This window comes from Cetorhinus maximus, chromosome 19 (assembly GCF_964194155.1).
Source record: "Cetorhinus maximus chromosome 19, sCetMax3.hap1.1, whole genome shotgun sequence".
Lineage (NCBI taxonomy): Eukaryota > Metazoa > Chordata > Chondrichthyes > Lamniformes > Cetorhinidae > Cetorhinus > Cetorhinus maximus.
In genome coordinates this window covers 71834869-71858304 of record NC_135897.1, presented here as the reverse complement: position 1 = coordinate 71858304, position 23436 = coordinate 71834869, and the positions used below count along the sequence as shown (strand labels likewise).

General features: G+C 43.7%; 1 protein-coding gene across 1 annotated transcript; it reads right to left on the bottom strand.

Annotated features, from left to right (window-relative positions):
• LOC144694222 (apolipoprotein D-like) lies at positions 1 to 21639 on the bottom strand. Its single transcript, XM_078564567.1, has 6 exons — positions 21579 to 21639; positions 19553 to 19692; positions 15452 to 15582; positions 11939 to 12021; positions 3900 to 3932; positions 1 to 924 (listed from the first exon to the last, which is right to left on the bottom strand). The coding sequence occupies exons 2-6, from the start codon at positions 19670 to 19672 to the stop codon at positions 695 to 697; spliced, it is 597 nt and encodes a 198-aa protein (XP_078420693.1). The 5' UTR covers positions 19673 to 19692; positions 21579 to 21639; the 3' UTR covers positions 1 to 694.
• Between the last annotated feature and the right edge of the window lie 1797 nt (positions 21640 to 23436).

Below are 23436 nucleotides of genomic sequence, written 5' to 3'. Positions count from 1 at the left end.
TTTAGTTTTACATTTTTATTGCCAAAAACAGCACTTAGTACTATAGATTTCTTATATTGTTGTAGCTCACAAAGCCAAATAGCAGCACCACCCCTAATTAACATACGTTCTAAGTACTGCACATAGTATGATAGAATAACCGAAGAGTAATCATTAGGAGGCTAAAACAAGGCTAATGTTAAAGTCAATAAGCGAGGACCCATATTTTCTATTTATTTTCTTGCCAGTGCATGGTTTTCCTATCCATTAAATTAAATGGGAGCGGGGAAATATAGCTGGAAATCTCACAAACAGAAAACTTTGGCCCATGAGTATAAACGTGGGCACCACGGGGCAACATCTTTCATGTTCATCAGCACTAATAAGCCAGTTTCTTCGCTTATACCAATTGTTGGTAGCATAGTTCCAATTGTTTCTAATTTTAAATAGTAGATATGGTTGTAAGTGATGGGCCAGTCAAGATTCACTATTGATTTGAATTTGAGCAGTGGTAGATATTGACAATTGGAGATGCGTATTAAAACTGCACTTTTGGTGAAGATAACTCACTTCATAGTTCATTACAACAACTGCAGCAGATATGGTATAAATCCAGTTATGCTAACTCCAGTGTAAATTACAATGGAGTAAACTAAAGATAAGTGCATTTATGATGCAGATTAAAATTGATTCTGTATGTGTTCTGATCAGCTCTTTACACTATGCAATCTTTTTGACTAATTTTAACAATATCTTTAGTGCCAATGTTATATTTAATCAGGAGATTATGCAGGTGATTAGTGGCATTTTCTGATAGCTGCCGTTCTCTAGACAAAAGCCAGGCGTAAGGGGTGTGTGCTATGCTGAGGAAGGATACGCAGGAGAATACCAAGGAGTAACTTGTATAGTCGGTGGCTACTACCCAGTAATGCAAAATGGCAGGGTCTGCGAAAACAAAAGGCACAGAACATTAATCTGGGATAAAACAAGCAGTTTTCATTGGCTAACTAGTTAATTGAATTAAAGGCAGTACCTAGAAAAAAAATGTTAGAGAAACTAAAACACAGCATTGCCAATAGTGAGATGTGAAATATATCTCCACTAGCTGATTATGGACCATCTCAGTACTGTCAGACTCCTGGCCCTTGTGCCATCATCCCAGGTCCTAGGACTGTCCCACTGCTAATAAGTCATTGCCTCTGGTAATACTAGCTGGCATAATACCATTAGTCTTACAAAACCTCCAACTCATGGTGGACAATGTCACAGGAGATCTGTTGTATAAAATCCTTGAGTTGGCCCTGAAGCAGCCACGGATCTGGCGTGAATCACCGCACTTTGCTACAGATGCAAAATTGTTCCAAAAATTTCTAATCTGCAGCAGAATTCTTCAGCAGGAGAAATTAGTTTTAAATTGAACTAATTTTACTTTAAAAGAAAAGAACATACAAAAGGACATGCCTGACCGCTAAATGATCCAAGAATTCCTGAAAAGCATATAGCCTCACATTGACCTGGAATGCTCAGCAATTACAACTTGTGGTTTTGAAAGAGTGCACACTAAGTTACACTGGGGCATCACATTGGGTTGAATTTAATGGTGGGGCTTGGCCCATTTTCAGAAACATTGAAACAATTTATGACCATTAGGCAGTCAATTGTCTGACATCAAGCCTTCAGTCCCTTTAAGGGCAAACATCCTGCCTCCAAGAGCTGCCAGTCAATTAGAGGATCAGCAGCTCTTCAGTTCCAGCAGCACCACTGGGAGTGGTGGCCACTGCTGGTACTGCAGCCAACCAGGGCCAGCAATGCTGGCAGAGGCTGCAGAATCAAAGTAAGTGTCTGGGCAGGCGCCCTTGAGGGGAGGGTTTGGGGAGAAGTGGTTATTGCTAACAGCAGGGGGGTGTGCTTCAGTGAATGTGGTCCTCCATGGCCACAGGATGTCTGATCAGGAGGGCCCCTGAGCTCCATGCCCGCAGGGAAGCTTTCACTGGGAACCTCACCATGAGGCAGCAGGATGAAGACCTTAACCCTTAAGCCCTTGACCACTTAAGGGTCTCGCGGCTTCTGCACAGGGAAGCTGTTCTCAACTTTATACACCCCTGACTGAATCTCAAGGAGGAAGGCAATGGATACTCCAACACCGCCTTCCCTCCTGATTCTAAATTCTCCCCCCTACACCCCTCCCCTACGACTCACCTGCTCTCGAGGGTCAAATTAAATTCCACCCATTGTATATTGCATGCCCTTACAAAACTGCATAGCCTACAATTTACAGCAGACAGCACCACAGGAAATCTATTAGAATCTTCAAAAATGCAAACAAGTTTTCATGCCTGTTTTGTTTTCCTCTCTTTAGAAGGTAAGTTCAAATGGCTGTTCTTCATCTGGAAAGGTTTTCATGATGAGCACAGATTGCACATAGATTACTGCTCTTACTCTGTGATCTCCACTCTCATCAAGAAAGGCTCATTTAAACTTCAGACCTGGTCATGCCATGTGTACAATATCAAAAAATAATTTTAAGATTTTGAATGGTGAGAATTTGAAAATTTTAAATATACTAAACTAGGAACATCTTTCCCAAAAACATTATTAAGTGACACATTAAATGGGTGATTAAGGCAACGGGAATCTTTCTCTCCTTCTGGTAGTCCCTCAAAGCGAGCAGGATGCTTGCCATGGAGTACAGCCTTTGGCAAGAACCAGCATGTGGACTCTTTTAATGTGGGGAGGCTACTGCGCTACAGCTGCCACACATGGGGTGACAATGGGGATATTCTGCAGGCAGTCAAAGAGAAACCTGTTATTCTGGGCACCCGTGTGTACAGGCAGCTCAGAGACTGGCAGATTCCTCTCTCCTATTTTGGAAAAGCAACATGGAGGAAATGTGCCATTAAGGTGGCTGTCCATTCTGAAGGAGCTTTTCTTCCTAATTTGGAACTAGAGATGCAGAATCCTCTACTCTGTCGCATGACCCTAAAGAATACTTAGTTATTCAGAGCTTGCCAGTGTCCTAAGCTTAACTCTCACTGTGCTCAAATAGTTACAGTTTGACTGGATGAAGAATATTCCAAAGAACACCTGAATTTGACTATTTGTTGCTATTATTGTCACCTTGGAAGCCACAGGGCATGCTCAACTGACAAGAGCATACAACCTTAGACACACAATGGGATTAATTCTACACTCCCTGTGGGGAACACTGCCAGAGCCACAATGTTGGAACCCTTTCTCATCCCAAGCTCATTGTCTATGACATCCCAGCTATGTGCACAGATTCACACTAAAAATACCACAATGTCAAATAAGGTCCCTACTTAATGTCTCAAATTAATCAGAGGCAAAAGAAATCTGTCCTGGAGTTTGTAGCTCCTTAAAGTTTCTAATTTAAGACTCATGAACCAAATGACTTCTTTGTCTATATAGCATTAAAAAGAATAACCTTCCTCATATGGCAAAACTTTTATACACTGCCTCTTCTGGTGATGGGTCAGATCATGAACACCATACTTGTATCAATCCTTAATGGCTGTTGGTACATTGAAATGTTCCACCACTCGGCATGATGCAGGAAATATTTTATGCCAATTATCAGCTGCCAGCAGAGTTTACTCCGAAAGCTTATTTTCTCAAAAAGAGACCTGTTGCTCCAGCTATCAGTCTGTATTATCGGAAATTTTGGCAGAAACTATTTTCTTGCTTTACCCCCAATAAGTGATGATACCAAACTCAAAGGTTAACAAATAATATGTAATCATTACCAATGTAATGAGAAACAATCAACAGGGATTACTAGAAGCAATGTGATCAGTAGTCTATACACCAAACTGCATTATTACATTCCAAGGCTGAATCTGATTTTGTTTGTTAGTGTGTATTAAATTTATTAATCAGGGACTTGTATTTTTGATACATACCTAGATGATCGTCCATTCCCCACGGGCGCCTATCTGTTGGATTAGCAAAATAAAATTTAAGTTACAAACACAAGCTACACTTTCTGTTGATCTCAAAGAAGAACAAAATTGAAGTTACCAACATTATTTCTTCATAAATTAAAGCACTAACATTCTAGTCTTCAGTTTTCCTTTCTGAAGGTGAGGTGAGGAGCACATTGCCTGCGTTAAGACTTTCAAGTTGTGCAGTTTAGAGGGAACATTGATGACCAGATATTCGGGTGGTCGTGATTGTATATTCTAAGCAAAAAAACCTCCTTGGCCAATGACATACCAACTACAGCCTCAGAAAGGGCTCAGCAGGGAGAGCATTCCTATCATCATGGAAACAAAATAAAGCTTTTGAAGGGAGATTTTGAAATCAAAATAAAAAACCAACAACAACTAATATTTATGCATCACCTTTAACAGAGTAAGATGTCCCAAAGGCACTTCACAGGAGGAAAAGATCATAGTGTCATTTACAGCACAGAAGGAGGTCATTCAGCACCTCGAGTCGATGCCGACACTCCACAGAGCAATACAGTCAGTCCCACTACCCCAACTGATCCTCTTAGTCCTGCAAGTTTGTTTCCTTCAAGCGCCCATCCAATTTCCTTTTGAAATCATTGATTATTTCTACTTCCAACAACTTCATGGGCGGTCAGTTCCAGGTCATTACAATATGCTGCATGAAAAGGTTCTTCCTGACATTCCCCCTGCATTTCTTGGCCAAGGACTTAAATCTGTGTCCCCTGCCCTTAACAAATCCATGCTGGCTTTACTTAATTAACCCACATTTTCCCAAGTGACTATTAATTTTGTTCCGAATTATTGGGTAGAATTTTCTGCTCCATAGACTAAGTGCGGAGGCAGGTGGGATAAGCAGCACATTTCCTGCTGGGCTGCGGGGCAGTATATTGCATCCAATTTTACTCTTGGGAGCTCATTAATTATGCATCGGCGAGGACCTCTCCAAATCACAAGGTGAGGCGGGCCCTGATTCGTCCACCCCCACCATCACCTTACGGGGGTCGAAGGTCCTGGTGCCATATTTAAACGCCACCCCAACACATACATTCACTCTCTGCAACCCAGCGGTGTTCTCCACTGACCCGGAGATGGCCCCCAAGGACCAACAAGGGTGTAGCCCTGAGGTTTAGCCATGACTTCCTGGAGGCTTTAATAAGAGGTGTCCGCCAACACCGGGATGTCCTTTACCTGAGGGGTGGTTCCAGGAGATCCACCAACCTCACCTCACCATCCTGGGAGGCGGTCGCAAAGGAGGTCTGCTCAGTGGGCAACTCCCAAAGAAATGCAACTCAATGAAAGGAAGAGGATGAATGATCTCATCTGCACCATCAGGGTAAGTCAACCTTCTGCTCACTCTAAACTCACACTCTCATAAAAGCTTCATACACTCAAAGGGTTAAGCTGCTCGGGGATCTCACGCAGTATTAGCGGGGGAGATATCAGCACTGAATGTCTCATGGTCACTTTAATATCATCAGCATCTCATCTATCATGTTGCACAAACAGCATCTTCATCCCTTATATCAACACAGCAGGCATGCTTCCCAACCTCTCCTCCATCTCTTCTCATCACTTTTCATCCATTTGTCCTCATGCAGGCCAAGCTTGTTCACAACAGGAGAGAGAGATCCCACACCAGAGGAGGGAGTACTGACATACATGAGCTGATGAAATTCGAGGAGGATGCTGCTGAGTTGGCAGGGGAGGGCAGAGATCGCTCCTGTGGTGAAGGTAAGATCAGCCTCTCCCAGCAAGCCAGTACAGATGAGCCCTCCATGATTTGATCACATCCTGATAATTGCAGTGAGTGACATGCAATATTGTATTCAGACTGCTCATGAACTAAATCTATCTTCTCTCTCTTACAGGCACCAGCAGGTCCAGACCGACCACCAGAGCTGCCATAAGTCCCAGCCCCCAGACCCACCTCAGAGGAGCATGCGGAGGATGCTTCAGATGATGACCCGTCACTGCGTTCACCGACACCCTCCACCAGCGCAGACACACACACCCCGGTGGGTCATAGATCTAGAATAGGCTCGGGCTGACATTCTGGAGAACAGCAAACAGACACGGCTCTGTAGCAGTCGGAGGCAGGCAGTAGCAGTCTAGGTTGGAGGACTGCTGGAGAACATGCACCTGCTGAGTCCAAGTCAGGTGATGAGGCTCTCGAAACGGCCATCACTAAAATGCTGGAGGTGAAACAACAGGTGGTGGGACATCAGACAGAGTTGCGAGAGGCAGTCAACAGACTACAGCGAAGGATGGTGAAGTCTGTCCACGTTTTGTCTGATATGGTAACTCCAACATGCAAGTGCCTCAAAGTCTCCATGGGAGGGGTGGCGGCCACTTTGGAGATCCTGGTCCAGTAGGTTCTGCCAAATTTGTGCTTGGAGCTGCACTCCATCACTACAGGCATAGATGGGATCCATCAGTGACTAGACAAGAGTGGGCCAGAGCACCTAGGTCTCCTTCCAGGAGCCCCTTCTCCTCAAGTAGGGGCCCTTGAGCACCCACAGGGAGGAGGACCATCAGCTGGGCACCCCAGGGCCATTCACCCAAGCGACTCCAATATTCTCCAGCCGATCCCAATACCCTCTGCCTGTGGCCCCATCACCTCTAGCTCCAAAGGCAGAGGAGGGTGCACCTGCCTCGCAGCAGGAGACCTAAAGCAGGCCAGGGCCCTCCAGGCCTCGTCCCTCCAGAGGACATCCGCAAAGGTCATTACAGGTGACAGGGCGGAGCAGTCAGCAGGCTGCCTCCACCTCTGATGCAGGTGTCAGGAGTAGTGAGGTTAAAAAACTAAGAAATTCTGAGATCCCTATGGGGGCACAGGTGTTCACTCACTGTATATATCATGCACCTTTGTAAAACATTTCCTGCTCATGACAATTGTCTTTCCATTTGAATGCGTTGTGCATATGCATCTTTATGCCCTCTTATTGAGAGGGAATTGAGAAGCTCCTAGTCCATGATTGCCTCTCTGTGTAAGCCTCAGATTTATGTGATGTTTAGCGGACTCATGTTAGATTCTCGCCCCTTGTGTAATGCCAGGGAGATGTGCCAACCTCTTTATTAACAGTGTCTGCACATTGAGTTTGGAACCTTTAGGCCTTACAACACACCATATACTTATGTGTGCTCATGTATCTTGGAGGGTTATAAGTTATGTTCATCAACACAGCTATTTTCATAGCTTGTGTGAAAGCCCAAGACCAGCAGCCATTATAGTCTCTACAACCATGTGCACATCTCTGTGGCTGCACAAAATGTCTCATCATGTGCAGTTGATGCAGGGTTTGCATTGGTCTGCTATACAGACTTCACTTCCCACAGTGGCTATATACAGCTTTGGCTGCTTAGCTTTCCAAAAATGACGGCCTCGTGATCCTTGTGGGTTGCCGGTCCAAAGCCGATTGCTAACTCTGCTTGCGATGTCACTGGTTGTAAAGGCCTTTCCGAGCACTGGCATGGCACTAAGGGACAGGAGAAATGCGCTCGGGTCCCCTTGCCTGGACCTTACTTCTGCTGGAACCTTGTGGCTATCAGCGTGTCATGGGCATGTCTTCCGTGTCATGCTGCTTCGAAGGCAGCCTCACGTGGAATCTGACCCTCATCTCTCAATTCAAGTTCCTGCCCATCTTGCTTGTCATTGCCTGAAGAGCTCTCAGCCTCCTCTATGTCTCCCTTTGGCAAGGGATTCCCCCTCTGAAGCACCAGGTTGTGCAGGGCGGAACAGACCACGATGATATGGGACACTCTCTGTGGAGAGTACTGCAGAGCCTCACCTGGGCAGTCCAAGCATCAGAAGTGCAACTTCAGGATAGCAATGGTTCACTTAATGATGGATCTTGTCACACAGTGCACCATGATGTATCTTTCTTCCGAAGCACTTTGAGGATGACGCACGGGTGTCATAAGCCATTTCTTCAGTGGGTGCCCCTTATCATCTAGCAGCCATCCCTATAAGCACTGTGGCCATGCAAGGCTCCTGGGAGTGACTCAGGATGTAGAGGTCATGAGAAGTCCCAGGGTATCTGGCACAAATGTGCAAGATGTGCTTTTGATGATCGTACACCAGCTGAATGTTGAGGAAATGGAATCCTTTCCTGCTAATGAAGATCAGGGGCTGCTGCCAGAGAGCTCTTAAGCCACATGTGTGAAATTGATTGTGCCCTGCACTTTCTAGAAGCCTAAGATCACTGCAAACCCCAGAAATCTAGCAACCTGGCTAGCTTCTCCATTGTGAAATTTAGATAATCATGAACTTTACTGTAGAGGACATCTGTCACCTCCTTTATACATTTATGTGTGGAGGACTGAGAGATGCCGTATAAGAACCCTATGGATCCCTGAAACGAGCTGTTGTGAAACAGTTTGTGGGACGGCAAGTCCTGGCTATGTCTCCAGCAGAGACTTGAAGAATCTGGAGGCTAAAATGTTGGGGGCAGTGGTGATTTTGGCAGCTACTGGCAAGATACAGCCACCATGTCCAGCAGGCCGCAGGTCTTCTGCCAGGAGGCTGCAGATGTTTTCCATGAACTGACATGGCAACCTGAACCTCCTGAAGCAGTGCTGCTCAGGCATGTCAAGGATACTCAGCCTGTGTGTTGTGGGTATTGCCTCCTGTGACCTGCATCCTCCCTGTTGCTGCCCTCTCTACCCCTCCCCTATCTGCTGTCCAGCTACATGTCTCTCAGGAGCAGGCTGCTGCTGTTGCTCATATTGGTCTTTAACCAAGATCAATATAAGACAGCCAAAGCACAAACCACCCTGATGTGATTCAGAGAATTTCCAAAGTGTAGAAAGTAACCTCTCAGCAACAGTACTGAGAAAAACACTTTCCCACTAGCAGGTAAGAAAGCAGCCACCAGTACCAAGTATTTCTTGCAATACTTCCATAAGTTTGATTCAGCTCCTTCAGTTGCCATTATGTTCTCACCTCATCTTTCACTCGAAATCCATGGATGCCCCATTGAATTTAAAAGTCAATTGAAATATCACCTGAGCAATTAGCAAATGTTAAAAGGCAACCCGCCTCTCCCAAGGAGATTGCACATAAGCATCTTAACATGTTCCAGTTAAATGTGGAAGTTGGCTGATAGGAACCAACATTGTGATACTTTTACCAGGTTCTCCAAGTTAAAATCGCCCCTGTATGAGTATGCTACCTCGATAGAATTAAATCCTCAGTACAAATAAACAATTGTTTCTCCAGTTGATTTTGTCCTTTTTGAAGTTGGATTGCTACAATTGTTTTCAAAGGGAATCCTGTGATGAAATCTAGCAGAGAGATTTCAAAACAATGTTTGCATAGTGCAACATAGCAATCCATGGGCAAGGCAACTACCTGTTGATTACCACTTATCCTGCCACCCACCCCCACCCCATCTCCTCGGCTACTGAATCGATACTCCTACATGTTGAACACCACTTGGCTCGGTAGCACCACTACTGACCTATCTGGCTGAGTCCTAAAGGACGCAGTACCTAGACTGCATCTGCAGCAGGTGGTGAGGGAATCAACAAGAGGAAAACAACTACTTGATCTCGTCCTTACTAATCTACCTGCCACAGATACATCGGTCCATGATGGAGTGTCCAGCGCACAGTCCTTCTGGAGATGAAGTCCCGTCTTCACATTGAGGATACCCTCCATTGTGTTATGTGGCACCACCACCATTCTAAATGGGTTAGAGTTTGAACTAATCTAGCAACTCAAAACTGGGCATCCATGAGGCACTGTCGGCCACCAACAGCAGCAGAATTGTTTTCAACCGCAATCTGTAACCTCATGGTCCGGCATATCCTCCACTCTGCCATTATCACCAAGCTAAGGGATCAATCCTGGTTCAATGAAGAGTGCAGGAGCAGCACCATGCATACCTAAAAATGAGGTGTCAACCTGATGAAACTACAACACAGGACTACTTATGTGCCAAACAGCATAAGCAGCCAGCGATATACAGAGCTAAATGATCCAACAGCTAACAAATCAGATCAAAGCTCTGCAGTCCTGCCACATCCAATTGCAAAAGGTGGTGAACAATTAAACAATTAACTGGAGGAGGAGATGCCACAAATATCCCCATCCTCAATGATGGTGGTGCCCAGCACATCAGTGCAAAAAACAAGGTTGAAACATTTGCAACCATCTTCAGCCAGAAAAGCTGAGTGGATGGTCCACCTTGGCCTCCTCCAGAGGTCCCCAGCTTCATAGATGCCAGTCTTTTCGATTCACTCCACGTGATATCAATAAACAGTGAAGGTGCTGGATATTGCGAAGGCTATGGGTCCTGACAACATTCTAGCAATAGTAGTAAAGATTTGTGCTCCTGAACTTACTGCACCCTTAGCCAAGCTGTTCCAGTACAGCTACAACACTGGCATCTACCTGGCAATGTGAAAAATTGCCCAGGTATATCCTGTCCACTAATAGCAGGACTAATCCAATCTGGCCAATTACCGCCCCATCAGTCTACTCTCAGCCATCAGCAAAGTGATGGAAGGGGTCATTGACAGTGCTATCAAGCAGCACTTACTCAGCAATAACCTGCTCAATGACACTCAGTTTGGGTTCTGCCAGGGTCACTCAGCTCCTAACCTCATTGCAGCCTTGGTCCAAACATGGACAAAAGAGCAGAACTCAAGAGTGAGGTGAGAGTGATCGCCCTTGACATCAAGGCAGCATTTGGCCAAATATGGCATCAAGGAGCCTAGCAAAGCTGAAGTCAATGGGAATCCAGGGGAAAACTCTTCGCTGGTTGAAATCAGTTGGAGTGCTGTTGGAGCTGCACTCATCCAGGCAAGTGTAGCGTATTCTATCACACTCGTGACTTGTGCCTTTCCGATAGTAGACAGGCTTTGGGGAGTCAGGAGGTGAGTTACTTGTTGCAGGGAGAGAACTGTCCATCTGTTGGAGTCATAATTAGCACAAAGTAAAACGGTTGTGGCTGTTGGAGGTCAATCAACTTAGTCCCAGGGCATCGCTGTAGGAGTTCCTCAGAGTAGTGTCCTAGGCTCAACTATCTTCAGCTGCTTCACCAATGACCTTTCCCCCATAATAAGGTCAGAAGTCAGTATGTTCACTGATGATTGCAAAACATTCAGCATCATTCACGATTCCTCAGATACTGAGGCTGTACGTGTCCATGTGCAACAATAACTGGACAATAATTCACGCTTGGGCTGATAGGTGGCAAGTTGCATTCGTGCCACACATGTGCCAGGCAATGTCCATCTCCAACAAGAGGGAATATAACCCTCTCCCCTTGGCATTCAATGGCATTGCCATCGCTGAATCCCCCACTATCAACATCCTGGGGGTTACCATTGACCAGAAACTGAACTGGACTAGCCATATAAATACTGCGGCTACAAGAGCGGATCAGAAACTGGGAATTTTGTGGTGGGTAACTCGTTTCCCAACCCTCCAAAGCCAACTACAAGGCACAAGTCCAAGAGTTTGATGGAGTACTCTCTACTTGCCTGGATTAGGCAGGTCTGACATAACTCAAGAAGTTCAACACCATCCAGGGCAACGCAGCCCATTTGATTGGCGCCCCATCCACCACCTTATTCACTCTCTCCACCACCCACACACAGTGGCAGCAGTATGTGCCATCTACAAGATGCACTGCAATAACTTACCAAGGCTCCTTCAACAGCAACTTCCAAACCTTCAACCTCTACCACCTAGAAGGACAAGGACAGCAGATGCATGGGAACACCACTAGCTGCAAGTTCCCCTCCAAGCCACATATCATCCTGACTTGGAACTATATTGCCATCCCTTCACTGTCACTGGGTCAATACCCTGGAACTCTCTTCCTAACAGCATTGTGGGTGTACCTACATCACATGGATTGCAGTGGTTCAAGAAAGTGGCTCACCACCACTTTCTCAGGGGCAATTAGGAATGGGTAAAAAATGCTGGCCTTGCCAGGGATGCCCACATCCCATGAAGGAATAAACAAAAAAGTACTTACTGATTTTGTACTGAAGTTTGGCTTTTTCTCCCTTTGTAGGTAAAATTAATTCTCCTTCTAATGCAACCACCTCACCTTTGTCCCTGCAAAACACAAAGAAGCTCTGTATGTAAAGAGAGTAATCCCTGTACTTTCAATTCCACATGAATGCATCTGAGGTAAAGAAAAGGTTGTGGGGTCAGTGGGGGTGGAGGTTGTATTCTCCTCTTCAGGGCAGATTTCCAATCGGGTGGATCCCCTGCCTGCCTTTTTATATCAGCCACAATGTACTCTAGAAAGAGGTTAATGTAGACAAGGAACGGGCACTGTGTCAATATGATTGGAGACTAAGGATAAAAAGGGGTTTGTGGGGCAGAAATCTGCAGTCAGAACTAAGTAGAAATAGCAAATTCATTGTCTGGGACATTTTAAATATCCACTTATCGATCAGGACAGAGAGAGTAATTGGAGGAAAGGGGACAGGATTCTTAAAATACACAGAGATAAAAGCAAAGAACTGAGGATGCTGGAAATCCAAAACAAAAACAAAAACAAAAATACCTGGAAAAACTCAGCAGGTCTGGCAGAATCGGCGGAGAGGAGCACAGTTGACGTTTCGAGTCCTCATGACCCTTCAACTGGCCCTCTACCTAGCTCTTCTTGTCCCAACCCCCACCCCACCCTTAAACCAGCTTATATTTCACCCCTTTTCTATTTTTGCTTAGTTCTGTTGAAGGGTCATGAGGACTCGAAACGTCAACTGTGCTCCTCTCCGCCGATGCTGCCAGACCTGCTGAGTTTTTCCAGGTATTTTCGTTTTTGTTTTTGTCTTAAAATACACAGGTCTTTTTCTTCAAGCAGCCTGTCATTAGGCCTGTAAATGTGGTGACATTGCTAGATCCGATAATGAGAAATAAAACAGATCGGGTAGATGACGTAAATGTAATGAACAACTTGTGAGTAGATACCACAATTTAATTAGGTCTAAGATCCAACTGGAGAGGGAAAACGCAAGTACAAACACCAGAACGCCATATTAAATTAGACAAGATTGGAGCAAGGTGAGAAGTTGGCACACTTTTTATCGATCAAAAATGCTCCATTAAAAGAGAAGGAAACAACTTTTTTTCAGTTTTCAGATGCCATAGATAACTAGAGATCAGAAAACAAGAAGAGATGATAATGACTACAAACATAACAGTGAAAATACTGAAGGAGAACATAAGAAAATAGGTGGTTGAGTGGGATAAGGATGGTCCAAAAAGATACAGTAAGGAATGCTGTATATCATTAAAAAAAGAATCATTAAAAGTGTGGTAGGACCTGTGAGAAATGAGGATTGGCAATTTGTAGAAGGCGATAAAATATTTGACCAAAGTAGTCAGTAAGTTTTTACTAAAGAGAAGGATATTACAGATTCCTGGAATTGTTAAGAGCAGGGTGAGTAATAGTATAGACAAAAGGAATTTTATGATAAGTGACAACAAAACGAGGGGGCCAGATGGGATATATCTAATGGATTCAGCAGGAAAGCCCTAGAAAATGATGCTTCAAAGCTCTATTAAGTGTAGGTATGTGCCACTGGATTGGAGAGTGGCCAATATTGTATCCATATTTTGATAAGAGAGACAGAGTTAATCCAGGTGTTTTCAAGCCAGTTAGTTTAACATCTATGGTAGGGAAGCTCTTTAGAGTCTATAAGTAAGAGTGAAATGATTACATATCCATATGAAGAGACAATTGCTGGAAGTAGCCAGCATGGATTTCAAAAGGGTGATTGGTCAAGACAAACCTCTTTAAATTCCTTGAGGAAGTGGAAAGGTTGGTTGTGAATGGACAGACTTTAAAAAAGGCTGCCCCACAGCAACAATACACTGTGGGCAGCCTTAACAAGCCCAGTGGAACTCCTCAGTGGAAGCAAGTCCCACCCCTCAAGAGCTGCCAACCAATCTGATTGGCCGGCAGCTCTTGCAGTCCCAGAATTCAGTAGCGGACACTGCTGAGACTGGAAGCAGTCCCACAAAGAAGATGGCATGGATATCGGACAAAGGTAAGTTGGGGCTTTTTGGGGAGGGAGAGATCAGGCACCCGAAGGAGGGGGTGGGAGGGGGTTGTGGGGGTCAGGTTTTGGAGGCAGGGGCGTACCATCTAATGTGAACAGGGCACTCTCCATAGGAGGTACCCCACCTCTTCCTTCCCGCTTTTTCACCAGAGTTGCTGCATTATGGCGTGGGCAGCGTAATATTCAGTCAGTTGGCTTCTAACAAGCATAATTGTCCTTTAGTGAGTTTTTTTTAAATGGCGGGCAGGCTGACGATTTCAGCACTCGGCCAACCAATGTATTATGGGAAACCACGTGTTGACTTCAGGTTTACGGTCAAAATCATAACACCAGATTTTACCCAGTCCTGATTTGCAAATGTAATATCCCAATCAAACTCACCCACTTCCAATTTTAACGGAGGTTGGATGGGTACCTAATCCTTTTGCAGGAAACAGGTTAGTCATTTAAGCATTTTATTGAGGCTGCAGCCTCCATTGTCAGTGACTCTATTTTTAACCAGGGGTGGCCAAGTTTCCTGGGCCTCCGGAAACGCTGCAGCTTAAAGGAAGCTAGAAGTGCTGAATTCATGTGGCAAGTGCCTTTGCTGCATTGTTTGTAGGCCCAGAGGAGCAGGAGTGCCCCATGATCTGTGGAGAGAAGGACAGAGTTAACGTTTTGAGTCCATATGACTCTTCTTCAGAGCTCTGAAGAAGAGTCAGACAGACTCGAAACGTTAACTGTCTTTTCTCCCCAGAGATGCTGTCAGACCTGCTGAGTTTTTCCAGCATTTTTTGTTTTTATTTCAGATTTCCAGCATCCGCAGTATTTTGTCTTTGCCCCATGATCTGTCTGTTTTCCCCACCACTATCAGAGGCTTTTAAATATCATCTGCTCCCATGGACCACTATTGGACGTCAAACCACCAGCAGGCCTTTTTTTGCAATTGGAAACCCCTGGGCTACCATTGGACCCATCACACCACTCACTCCATAATCAGGACACCCCACAGACATCTCTCACTCCCACAATACCCCACCCACTCTCATGGACTTCATCCTGTCATTCAGACTAACTCCAGGCAGGAACCCCATAGAGAAAAAAATTAAAAGTAACTCTGTAATTAAACTCTGCAGGTCATCCGGGAAACTTGTTCTTCCGGGTTTCCTGAGCTCAAAGCCCCTGACCCAGCCCAGAATTCACAACCAGGGTAAAATCTAGGCCCACGCCACCTTTCAACTGTAGGTTAGATAGATAGTTGAAGGAAAAGGGAATAAATGGTTGTGTATGTGGGATTGGGAGTTTTGTACGTGTAGAGGGTAAACTCCATCATAGACTGGTTTGGCCAAGCAGCTTGCTTCCTTGTTATAATTTGATGTTATTAAAGTCACTTTAGTTCCTGTGTAAGAGTTTGCTGATATAAAATGGTCAACATCATTGGATCCAAGGAAAATGTTTAATTAAAGACTAAAAGTCATCTCTGGAGTACTTACTTGACCATCCGAGTGAGAATCTCTAACCTGTCTTCAAAATTGTTAGGAATCTGCGATATTGTTTCTGAAATGCATTTGTGTTCCCCACTAACGTTATAAAGTCGCTCAATTTCATACCATGTTCCCATATACTGTAAAATCAAAACAAACATATTAGCTTAATGAATTTGTGTGCACGATCACTCAGGATCAAATGTTAACTTAAAAAGTAAATCAACACTGAAAACACCATACCTCAAAATATTTTCACAAGATTTCTATGAAGTTAAACAATACATGGTACATGGCATGGTTTTGTACCCATGATTCTCCATACACCAAATCACCAAGTTTAGGCTAATCAGGAGGGCCTTTGCTCTATTAAAAGATAAACATCTGCATTAGTGCTCCATGCAATTCCTCTTGGTAGATGGTTGCAGAGTGTTATAGGCAGACAGATGCAGCAAATCACCTGCCTCTCTTTTATGCTAGAAAATATTGTGGGGTTTGGGCCTAGGGAAAGGAATTTTTTCATAAAAAGTAAGGGCTCAGGAAGAAAATTAATTTCATATACGGATTCACTGCCTTTCATCTCTATGGGATTTCAATTATTAATGAGAGCAAATTAAAAGGAAAATGCTGGAAATTCACAGTCTTAGCATCTGAAAGAGAATGGACAGGTTATACTTTGGGTAGTCATCCTTTGTCAAATTGGTAGGGGAAGGCAGGAAGGTCCATTGAAATGAACTAACCTAAATGGGGGAGAAGTTGAAGAACAACAGATTTAGATTATAGGTACTGCTACAGTAGCTGTTTTTATAAACAGACAGCCATTGCCTTTAATAGCCTGCTAATAGCTCTAAAAACCCAGCAAAAAACAAACGCTGCCTACTGATGTGCAAAACATTCTTATGAGTGGAGCTGTGAAAATTAAAGGTAAATGTCACATCTGCAATGTAAGGAAATGCAGTAGGATATGATTAGGATAATATGGAAAACATAAAAATTAAGGGAAACAATTATAGTCTGAAGGCTATCAGTCTAGAAGGCTGAAGAGTATCCAATTTCCAGTGAAGTTAAGCCAGCAAAAAGGGAGTAGCTTCATGGAAATTTCCAACCATGGTAGTCCTGAATTCACATTGGATTTTTGAATTACCTCAAACAAGTTCAAAGATGGACATCTCTAAGCAAGATAGGAAGAGAGCTGTAATGCCAAACCACAGCAAAGTCCAGACCAGGATTTCAGGCAAAATGAAGATGTTTGGGGAATTAATCTCTCCTCTATAGAAAACATCAAGCCGGGAACAGTGGACGTCTCATATCTCTTTATGGATGTGCATGTCAATCACCAACTCAAATTTATCAGCTCTCCTAATTTGAATCAGGCACCGCCATTTTGTGAGTCATTTCAAAAACAATTCCGCTCCAGCAAACGAAGCAACACTTCTGACTTTTATTTCAGCATTTCCCATAAATCACTATTGGTCTCTTGGTCACTGTCTGATGGGCTCATAAATATTTTGAGATGGCAAATGTTGGGAAATAAAGTCTGAAATATGCTAAAAATAGAAGATTGTCACCTGAAATACATCTCATTCTTTCATGCTGTGTTGAGAACAGCAAACTTCCTGCTAATGCAGTGGCAGTTGTATATTAACAGACAATGTTCACCCCTTTCCAAAAATGACCTCGATATTCATTGAACAATATGTGCTACTGCAGCCCATAGGACACCGCTTTTGGTATCCTTTTACAAATGCTTGGAAAGGTGTTTAAATTAAAATCCTTAAATTGTAATACAAATTGTTCCATTATTTACCAATGCAAAACAAAAGAAATTCCCCCAACCCCACTCCCTTGCTCTTGTAGCTGACCCTGTATTAGAACCCCTGAAATACAATTATCGGCAATACTCCTGCTAAAAATGCTAGGATAGAGATTTGTAATGAGAAACTTCCCTTGACAGTTACAATTTTCAGAATGTGCTTGATCAACAGAATTGTACCTGTTAAAATGATTTACACAAATAAAAGCATTTTCCTATATTTGGGCAGGTCATCTGAATGTAAGTTACATTGTAATAGTGTAAGGTATTTGAGGCAAAACTTTCTTCATTCAAATCGCAAATTTAAGTCGATTATTGGAAAGGTTAAATCGAAGCAAATAGAACAATATTAAATATTGTTCTGATGAAGAGTCATATACAGACTCAAAACGTTAACTCTGTCTTCCTCTCCACAGATGCTGTAAGACCTGCTGAGTTTTTCCAGCAATTTTTGTTTTTGTTTCAGAACAATATTAAACACTTGTCAGATGTTATATGGACTTTAATGAACAGAACAAACATGTGAAAAGACAATTTTTACCAACATCATTCAAGTGCACCAGTGCTGCAGATTTGGCAAGACATCGGCGAATTCAATGACACAAAAGCAAGATACTGCAAATGCTGGAAATCTGAAGTAAAAACAGAAAATGCTAGAAATACTCAGCAGGTCAAGCAGCACCTGTGGAGAGAAACAGGGTTAACATTTTGGATTGATGATGATCCTTCCTTCAACAGAAAGTTCTGAAGGATCATCATCGTCCTGAAATGTTAACTCTGTTTCTATCCACAGATGGTGCCTGACCTGCTGAGTATTTCCAGCATTTTCTGTTTTCATTATTGGTGAATTCAGTGATTCCCCACTCTCAGTAGGGGGCCATGCTCAAAGGATTGTGTGTTGGAGGACCAGCACTAAAGTATTGTAAGCTCTATTTGTATTAAATTATAAAATGGGAGAGCTGGGCTATGAGAACCCAAACTGATTTTGTTTAGGACCTCTATAACTGGTCTAGTTTCAAATTCAGGTCCCAAAAATGGATAGAAAGGCAAACCCACTGCATCACCCAATCTATTTGGAGTATAGTGTGGGAAAATATGAACCTGTCCATTTTGGCCGGAAGAATAGAAAAGCAGCATATTATTTAAATGGAAAGTGATTGCAGAACTCTGAGGTACAGAGGGATCTGGGTGTCCTGGTACATGAATCACAAAAAGTTAGTATGCAGGTACAGGAAGTGGTTCGGAAGGCAAATGGAATGTTGTCATGTATTGCAATGGGAATGGAATATAAAAGTAGAGGTGTTTTGCTACAATTGTACAGAGCATTGGTGAGACCACATCTGTAGCACTGCATACAGTTTTGGTCTGCTTATTTAAGAAAGAATATAAATGCATTAGAAGCAGCTCAGACAAGGTTCACTTGATTGATAACTGGGATGGGGGCATTATCTTACAAGGAAAGGTTGGACAGGCCCCTTTAGACAGCACCTTCCAAACCCATGACCACTAACATCTAGAAGGACAAGGGCAGCAAACACATGGGAACATCACCACCTGCAAGTTCCCCTCCAAGTCACTCACTTGGAAATTTTTCACCATTCGTTCACTGTCGCTGGGTCAAAATCCTGGAACTCCCTCCTACTAGCACTGTGGGTGTACCTACACTACATGGACTGCAGCGGCTCAAGAAGGCAGCTCACCACCACCTTCTCAAGGGCAATTAGAGATGGGCAATAAATGCTGGCCTAGCCTGTGACACCCATATCCTATGAATGAATCTAAAAAAGGCTGAGACTGTGTACATTGAGGTTAGAAGATTGACAGGTGATCTTATTGAAACATGTGAGATCCTGAGGGGACTTGACAGATGCTGGAAGGATGTTTCCCCTTGTGGGAGAGACTGGAACCGGGGGACACAGTTTAAAAATAAGGCGTCTCCCGTTTAAGATAGAGATGAGAAGAAATATTTTTCTCTCAGAGGGTGGTGAATCTTTGGAACTTTGTTCCCTGGAGAGCAGTGGAGGCAGGGTCATTGAATATTTTTAAGGCAGAGGTGGATAGACTAACTCCTTGATTAACAAGGAAGTCAAAGGTTCTGGGATGGCTGGAATGCGGAGTTGAAGCCAGAATCACATCAGCCATGATTTTATTGAAAGGCAGGGCAGATTGGAGGGTCTGAATGTTGGTATTTGGGAAGGTGGCGTTTACTGATCTTTTAGCAGTTGACAGTAATTCTTCTTTACATATAGTAAATAGGGTTGTCATGCAGCTGAAGAATGAACATTAAGACGACAAACCTTTTCGATAGTGAAATTTTGTTGCAGGTCTACATGTTCACAACCACCCCATTTGACAGCTTGGCCTCTTTTGATTAAACAAATAAAAGCGATCAACAGTGTCAACAATAACCCCCGCATGGCACCGGCTCCAGAGGAATCTGAAACACAAAAGGAGAGATGTCTGAACCACTTTACATTCGGAAATCGACTGAATCACAAGGAGGGGGAGAGGGAATTCCCTTTGTGGAGGCAATAGATTTGTCTGAAACTCTCAGCCAGCAACTCCTTTAGAGAGAACATTAAGGGCCTTTTTTTTATAAAAAGGGCAAAGGTAAAATACTGCGGATGCTGGAAATCTGAAACAAAATCAACAATTGCTGGAAAAACTCAGCAGGTCTGACAGCATCTGTGGAGAGAAAGACAGAGTCCATCGGACTCGAAACCTTAACTCTCTCTCTCTCTCTCTCCACAGATGCTGTCAGACCTGCTGAGTTTTTCCAGCATTTTTTGTTTTTGTTTTTAAAAAGGGTGCTTCCCCATTAGGAACGATTTCAAATTAACACTCCACTCCGAGATGTAACATCTGTAACACAGATGTAACACACATGTAACACAGATTCTTGTCCAAAGTACTGCACTCGTCTATTTTTATCATTTTTTAACTTGTTCTCTCATTCGATGCTGATAATCTTTATAGCATTTCAAGCCATCGGCACATTAACACCAGCAGCCGAAAGGCTGCACTATCCACCAGTAATACAGGTGTCCCTAGTCAGCTCCACAAGTATAAGGGCAGATAATTAAAATTAATCAATTGTTTAAGTTCTGTTTCATTATTTTTAAATGGCTCAGCGATTGTAACTCATTGAATTATTTTCCATTACTTTCCCCTTTTTGAGGAGTGCCTTCTCCTAACTGTGATTTGTCAGGCATTAGTGAAGGAGCTGTTAAAAAGCCTGTAAGGAAAACATTTCCCTTTTCAGATGCTGATAGGAATGTGCTCCAGCACCTTCTGCTCATACGAATTTCCAATATTTACTGGTTATGCTCAGAAAATCCAAGCTCCTGACAAGGTCAACAGCTGGGGCTCCAAGAAGAGGACCAGGGGCAAATCTGATGATTTGAGATGTATCTCCACTCGGATATTCTCGCTGCTCCGCTTTCCGAACAAGTGCAGCTGTTTCCAGGTTTGCGGCTGTAAAATGTTTGGTGTGCGAGAAGCAGTAATAAGAGCCTTAAATTCAACGTGCTGAAATAGTGAGGTGCAAACAATAAACAGGGAAAGCGCCCACTTTGCAACAAGCGAGGGGAGGGGTAGGAGCAGTTCCACCTTGAGTCCACCCGCCTCTCTCATGCGTTTTTACATCCTTCCTCATTCATCTCCAAACTACGCTTCAAACAGCCGCAGCAGTAAACGAATGTATCCTTCAGCTCATCATTATCACAGCGCTCTCCCTACAAACCTCTACCATGAACATGCGCTTCCCTGTCAGTTAAATGGACTCAAAACGCCCAGTTCATGAATTTAGCAGGGCTCCAATCTGCGCTACTTGTGAAAACCTAACCCTATCACTCCCCCTAAACTCCACTCCCCTCGATGCAACAGCCCTGCCTGTACAAATGAACTCAATTATACACAGTCAACTCACACGGTGCAATCATTTCTTCAACAGAATTATCAGTCTCTCTTCACAAGTGAACCTTTATTCGTTTTAGTGAAGCAACAGGTCAATCGCTAAACATCCAAATATACAGCCTATAGATCACCAATCTGTTTAAAGCAAGTGCTCATGTCCATGGGGTTTTAATCTAACCTATAGAGTTTCCCCTAAAACCCTCAACGAACGCTCGGACGGTCGGTCCCTTTAGTAACACACTGTTCAAAATGGGCAGAATATTGGACAAAAGGATCACATTTCAGTTGGGGAGGAGCCGTGTTCCGAAAACCCCCTCGTTACATCCCCCACCTCCAAGCCAATTATAATTACTCTCTTCAGTTTAAAATGCCCCCTCCCCGGTATTGTAATAATTCCCAATAGCTTACCCTGAACGGTGATGTGGTCTGCAGCTGACCCCCGAATACCAGCCGATGTGAACCAGCGTCTGCTGCGCAGCCCCACAACCGGTCCTTATATCCGAGTCAGCGCTACCCAAAGAGCCACGAGATTAGGGTTACCTAACAAGGAGAGGAAGAGTTAGAACAATGCTAACCCGCAGCCCCAGGGGAGATGCCAGTCAGTAATGTACACGTCTGTACAGGATTGCGAATCAGGTAGTGTAAGAAGTGCTGCCTCTCTCCAAACCACTGATCAAATTGTCCCTTAACTCCATATCCTATTCATCCCTCTATCCATTTTTAAAAGAATCACAGTGAAATACTACAAAATAACATTAAAATACAACTATGTTACAGTAGCAAATAGCTTGTCTTCAGTTGGATTTGTCACGATGAAGAATTTCATTTTTACACAATCTTGTCACCAATTTCAGAAAGGTTTCAAAGCACTTCATATACAATGAAGAACAGCACCTACTGTGGTGTCCTTTCTTAGCGCAATGGAATTCCACAAACAGCAGTGATACGCTGTTTTAATCTGTTTTTCAGTGGGTGATGGTTGAGAGAGTGATGTTGGCCAATCCACCGGAACAACACCCTGCACCTTTTTGAATAGTACCAGTTAGTATGTACCTGATCCTACAGAAAGGGCCTTGAGACAGTTCAACCCCTGACATTGCAGCACTCCCTCATTATTACATTTAGGTATCAGCTGAGGTTATGTACTCATCTCTGGAAAGGGAGTTTAAACCCACAGCCTGATGGTTTTGTAAAGCTTTATTTAGATCCCTTCCCAAGTTCAGCTTTTCATATTAAAATGCCGTGTCATTCACAAGTAAACTCAGAGAGCTGATTTTGGACATTCATGACACTTCCAGAATTTTAAAAATTCATTTATGGGTTGTGCGTTTTGCTGGCAAGGTCAGCATCTATTGTCCATCCTTAATTTCTCTTGAGAGGTGGTGGTGAATGGTCTCCTTGAACCGTTGCCTTCTGTGTGGTGAAGGTAGTGCTGGTAGGTAGGGAGCTCCAGGATTTTAACCCAGTGACGATAAAGGAATGGCAGCAATATATTTTCAAGTCAGAATGGTGTGTGACTTGGGAGGGAACATGCAGTTGGTGGGGTTTCCATGTGCCTGCTGCCCTTGTCCTTCTATGCAGTAGAGGTCGTGGGTTTGGGAAGTGCTGCCAAACGACCCTTGGTGAGTTGCTGATCTTGTATATGGTGCACACAGTAGTCAAAGCAATGGTGCACCAATGATGGAGGGAGTCAATGTTTCAGGTGGTGGATGTGTGATCAATCAAGTGAGCTGTTTTATCCTGGATGGTGTCAAGCTTCTTGAGTGTTTTGGAGCTGAACTCATCTAGGCAAGTGGAGAGTATTCCATCACACTCCAGACATGTGCCTTGTAGATGGTGGACAGGTTCGGGGGAGTCAGGAGGTGAGTTACTCTCCAGAGAATTCCCAGCCTCTCACCTGCTCTTGAAGCCACACTGGTGGCTAGTCCAGTTAAATTACTAGTCAATGGTAAGCCTCAGGATGTTGACAGTGGGGAGGTTCAACAATGGTAATGCCTTTAACTGACAAGGGCAGATGGTTAAATTCTCTCTTGTCAAAGTTGGTCATTGCCTTGCACTTTTGTGGCTTGAATATTACTTGCCACTTATTCGTCCAAATCTGAATGTTGTCCAGGTCTTTGCTGCATGTAGGCATGGACTCCTTCAGTTTCTCATGTATTACAAATGGAATTTCAGTTCTAAAGATTTTAATTTCACATCTATTTAAATAAACGGCTTGAAACGCATGAGGTTTTGGTCTGCAATTTCCTGGCTAGCACTTCTATAA

Excerpts from the sequence above, each read along its gene's own strand:
- LOC144694222 (XM_078564567.1), bottom strand. The coding sequence starts at position 19,672 with ATGCGGGGGTTATTGTTGACACTGTTGATCGCTTTTATTTGTTTAATC. Across the intron at positions 15,583-19,552 it reads AAAATTTCACTATCGAAAAG|TATATGGGAACATGGTATGA; the intron begins GTTTGTCGTCTT and ends TTGATTTTACAG. Across the intron at positions 3,933-11,938 it reads CAAACTTCAGTACAAAATCA|ATAGGCGCCCGTGGGGAATG; the intron begins GTAAGTACTTTT and ends CTAATCCAACAG.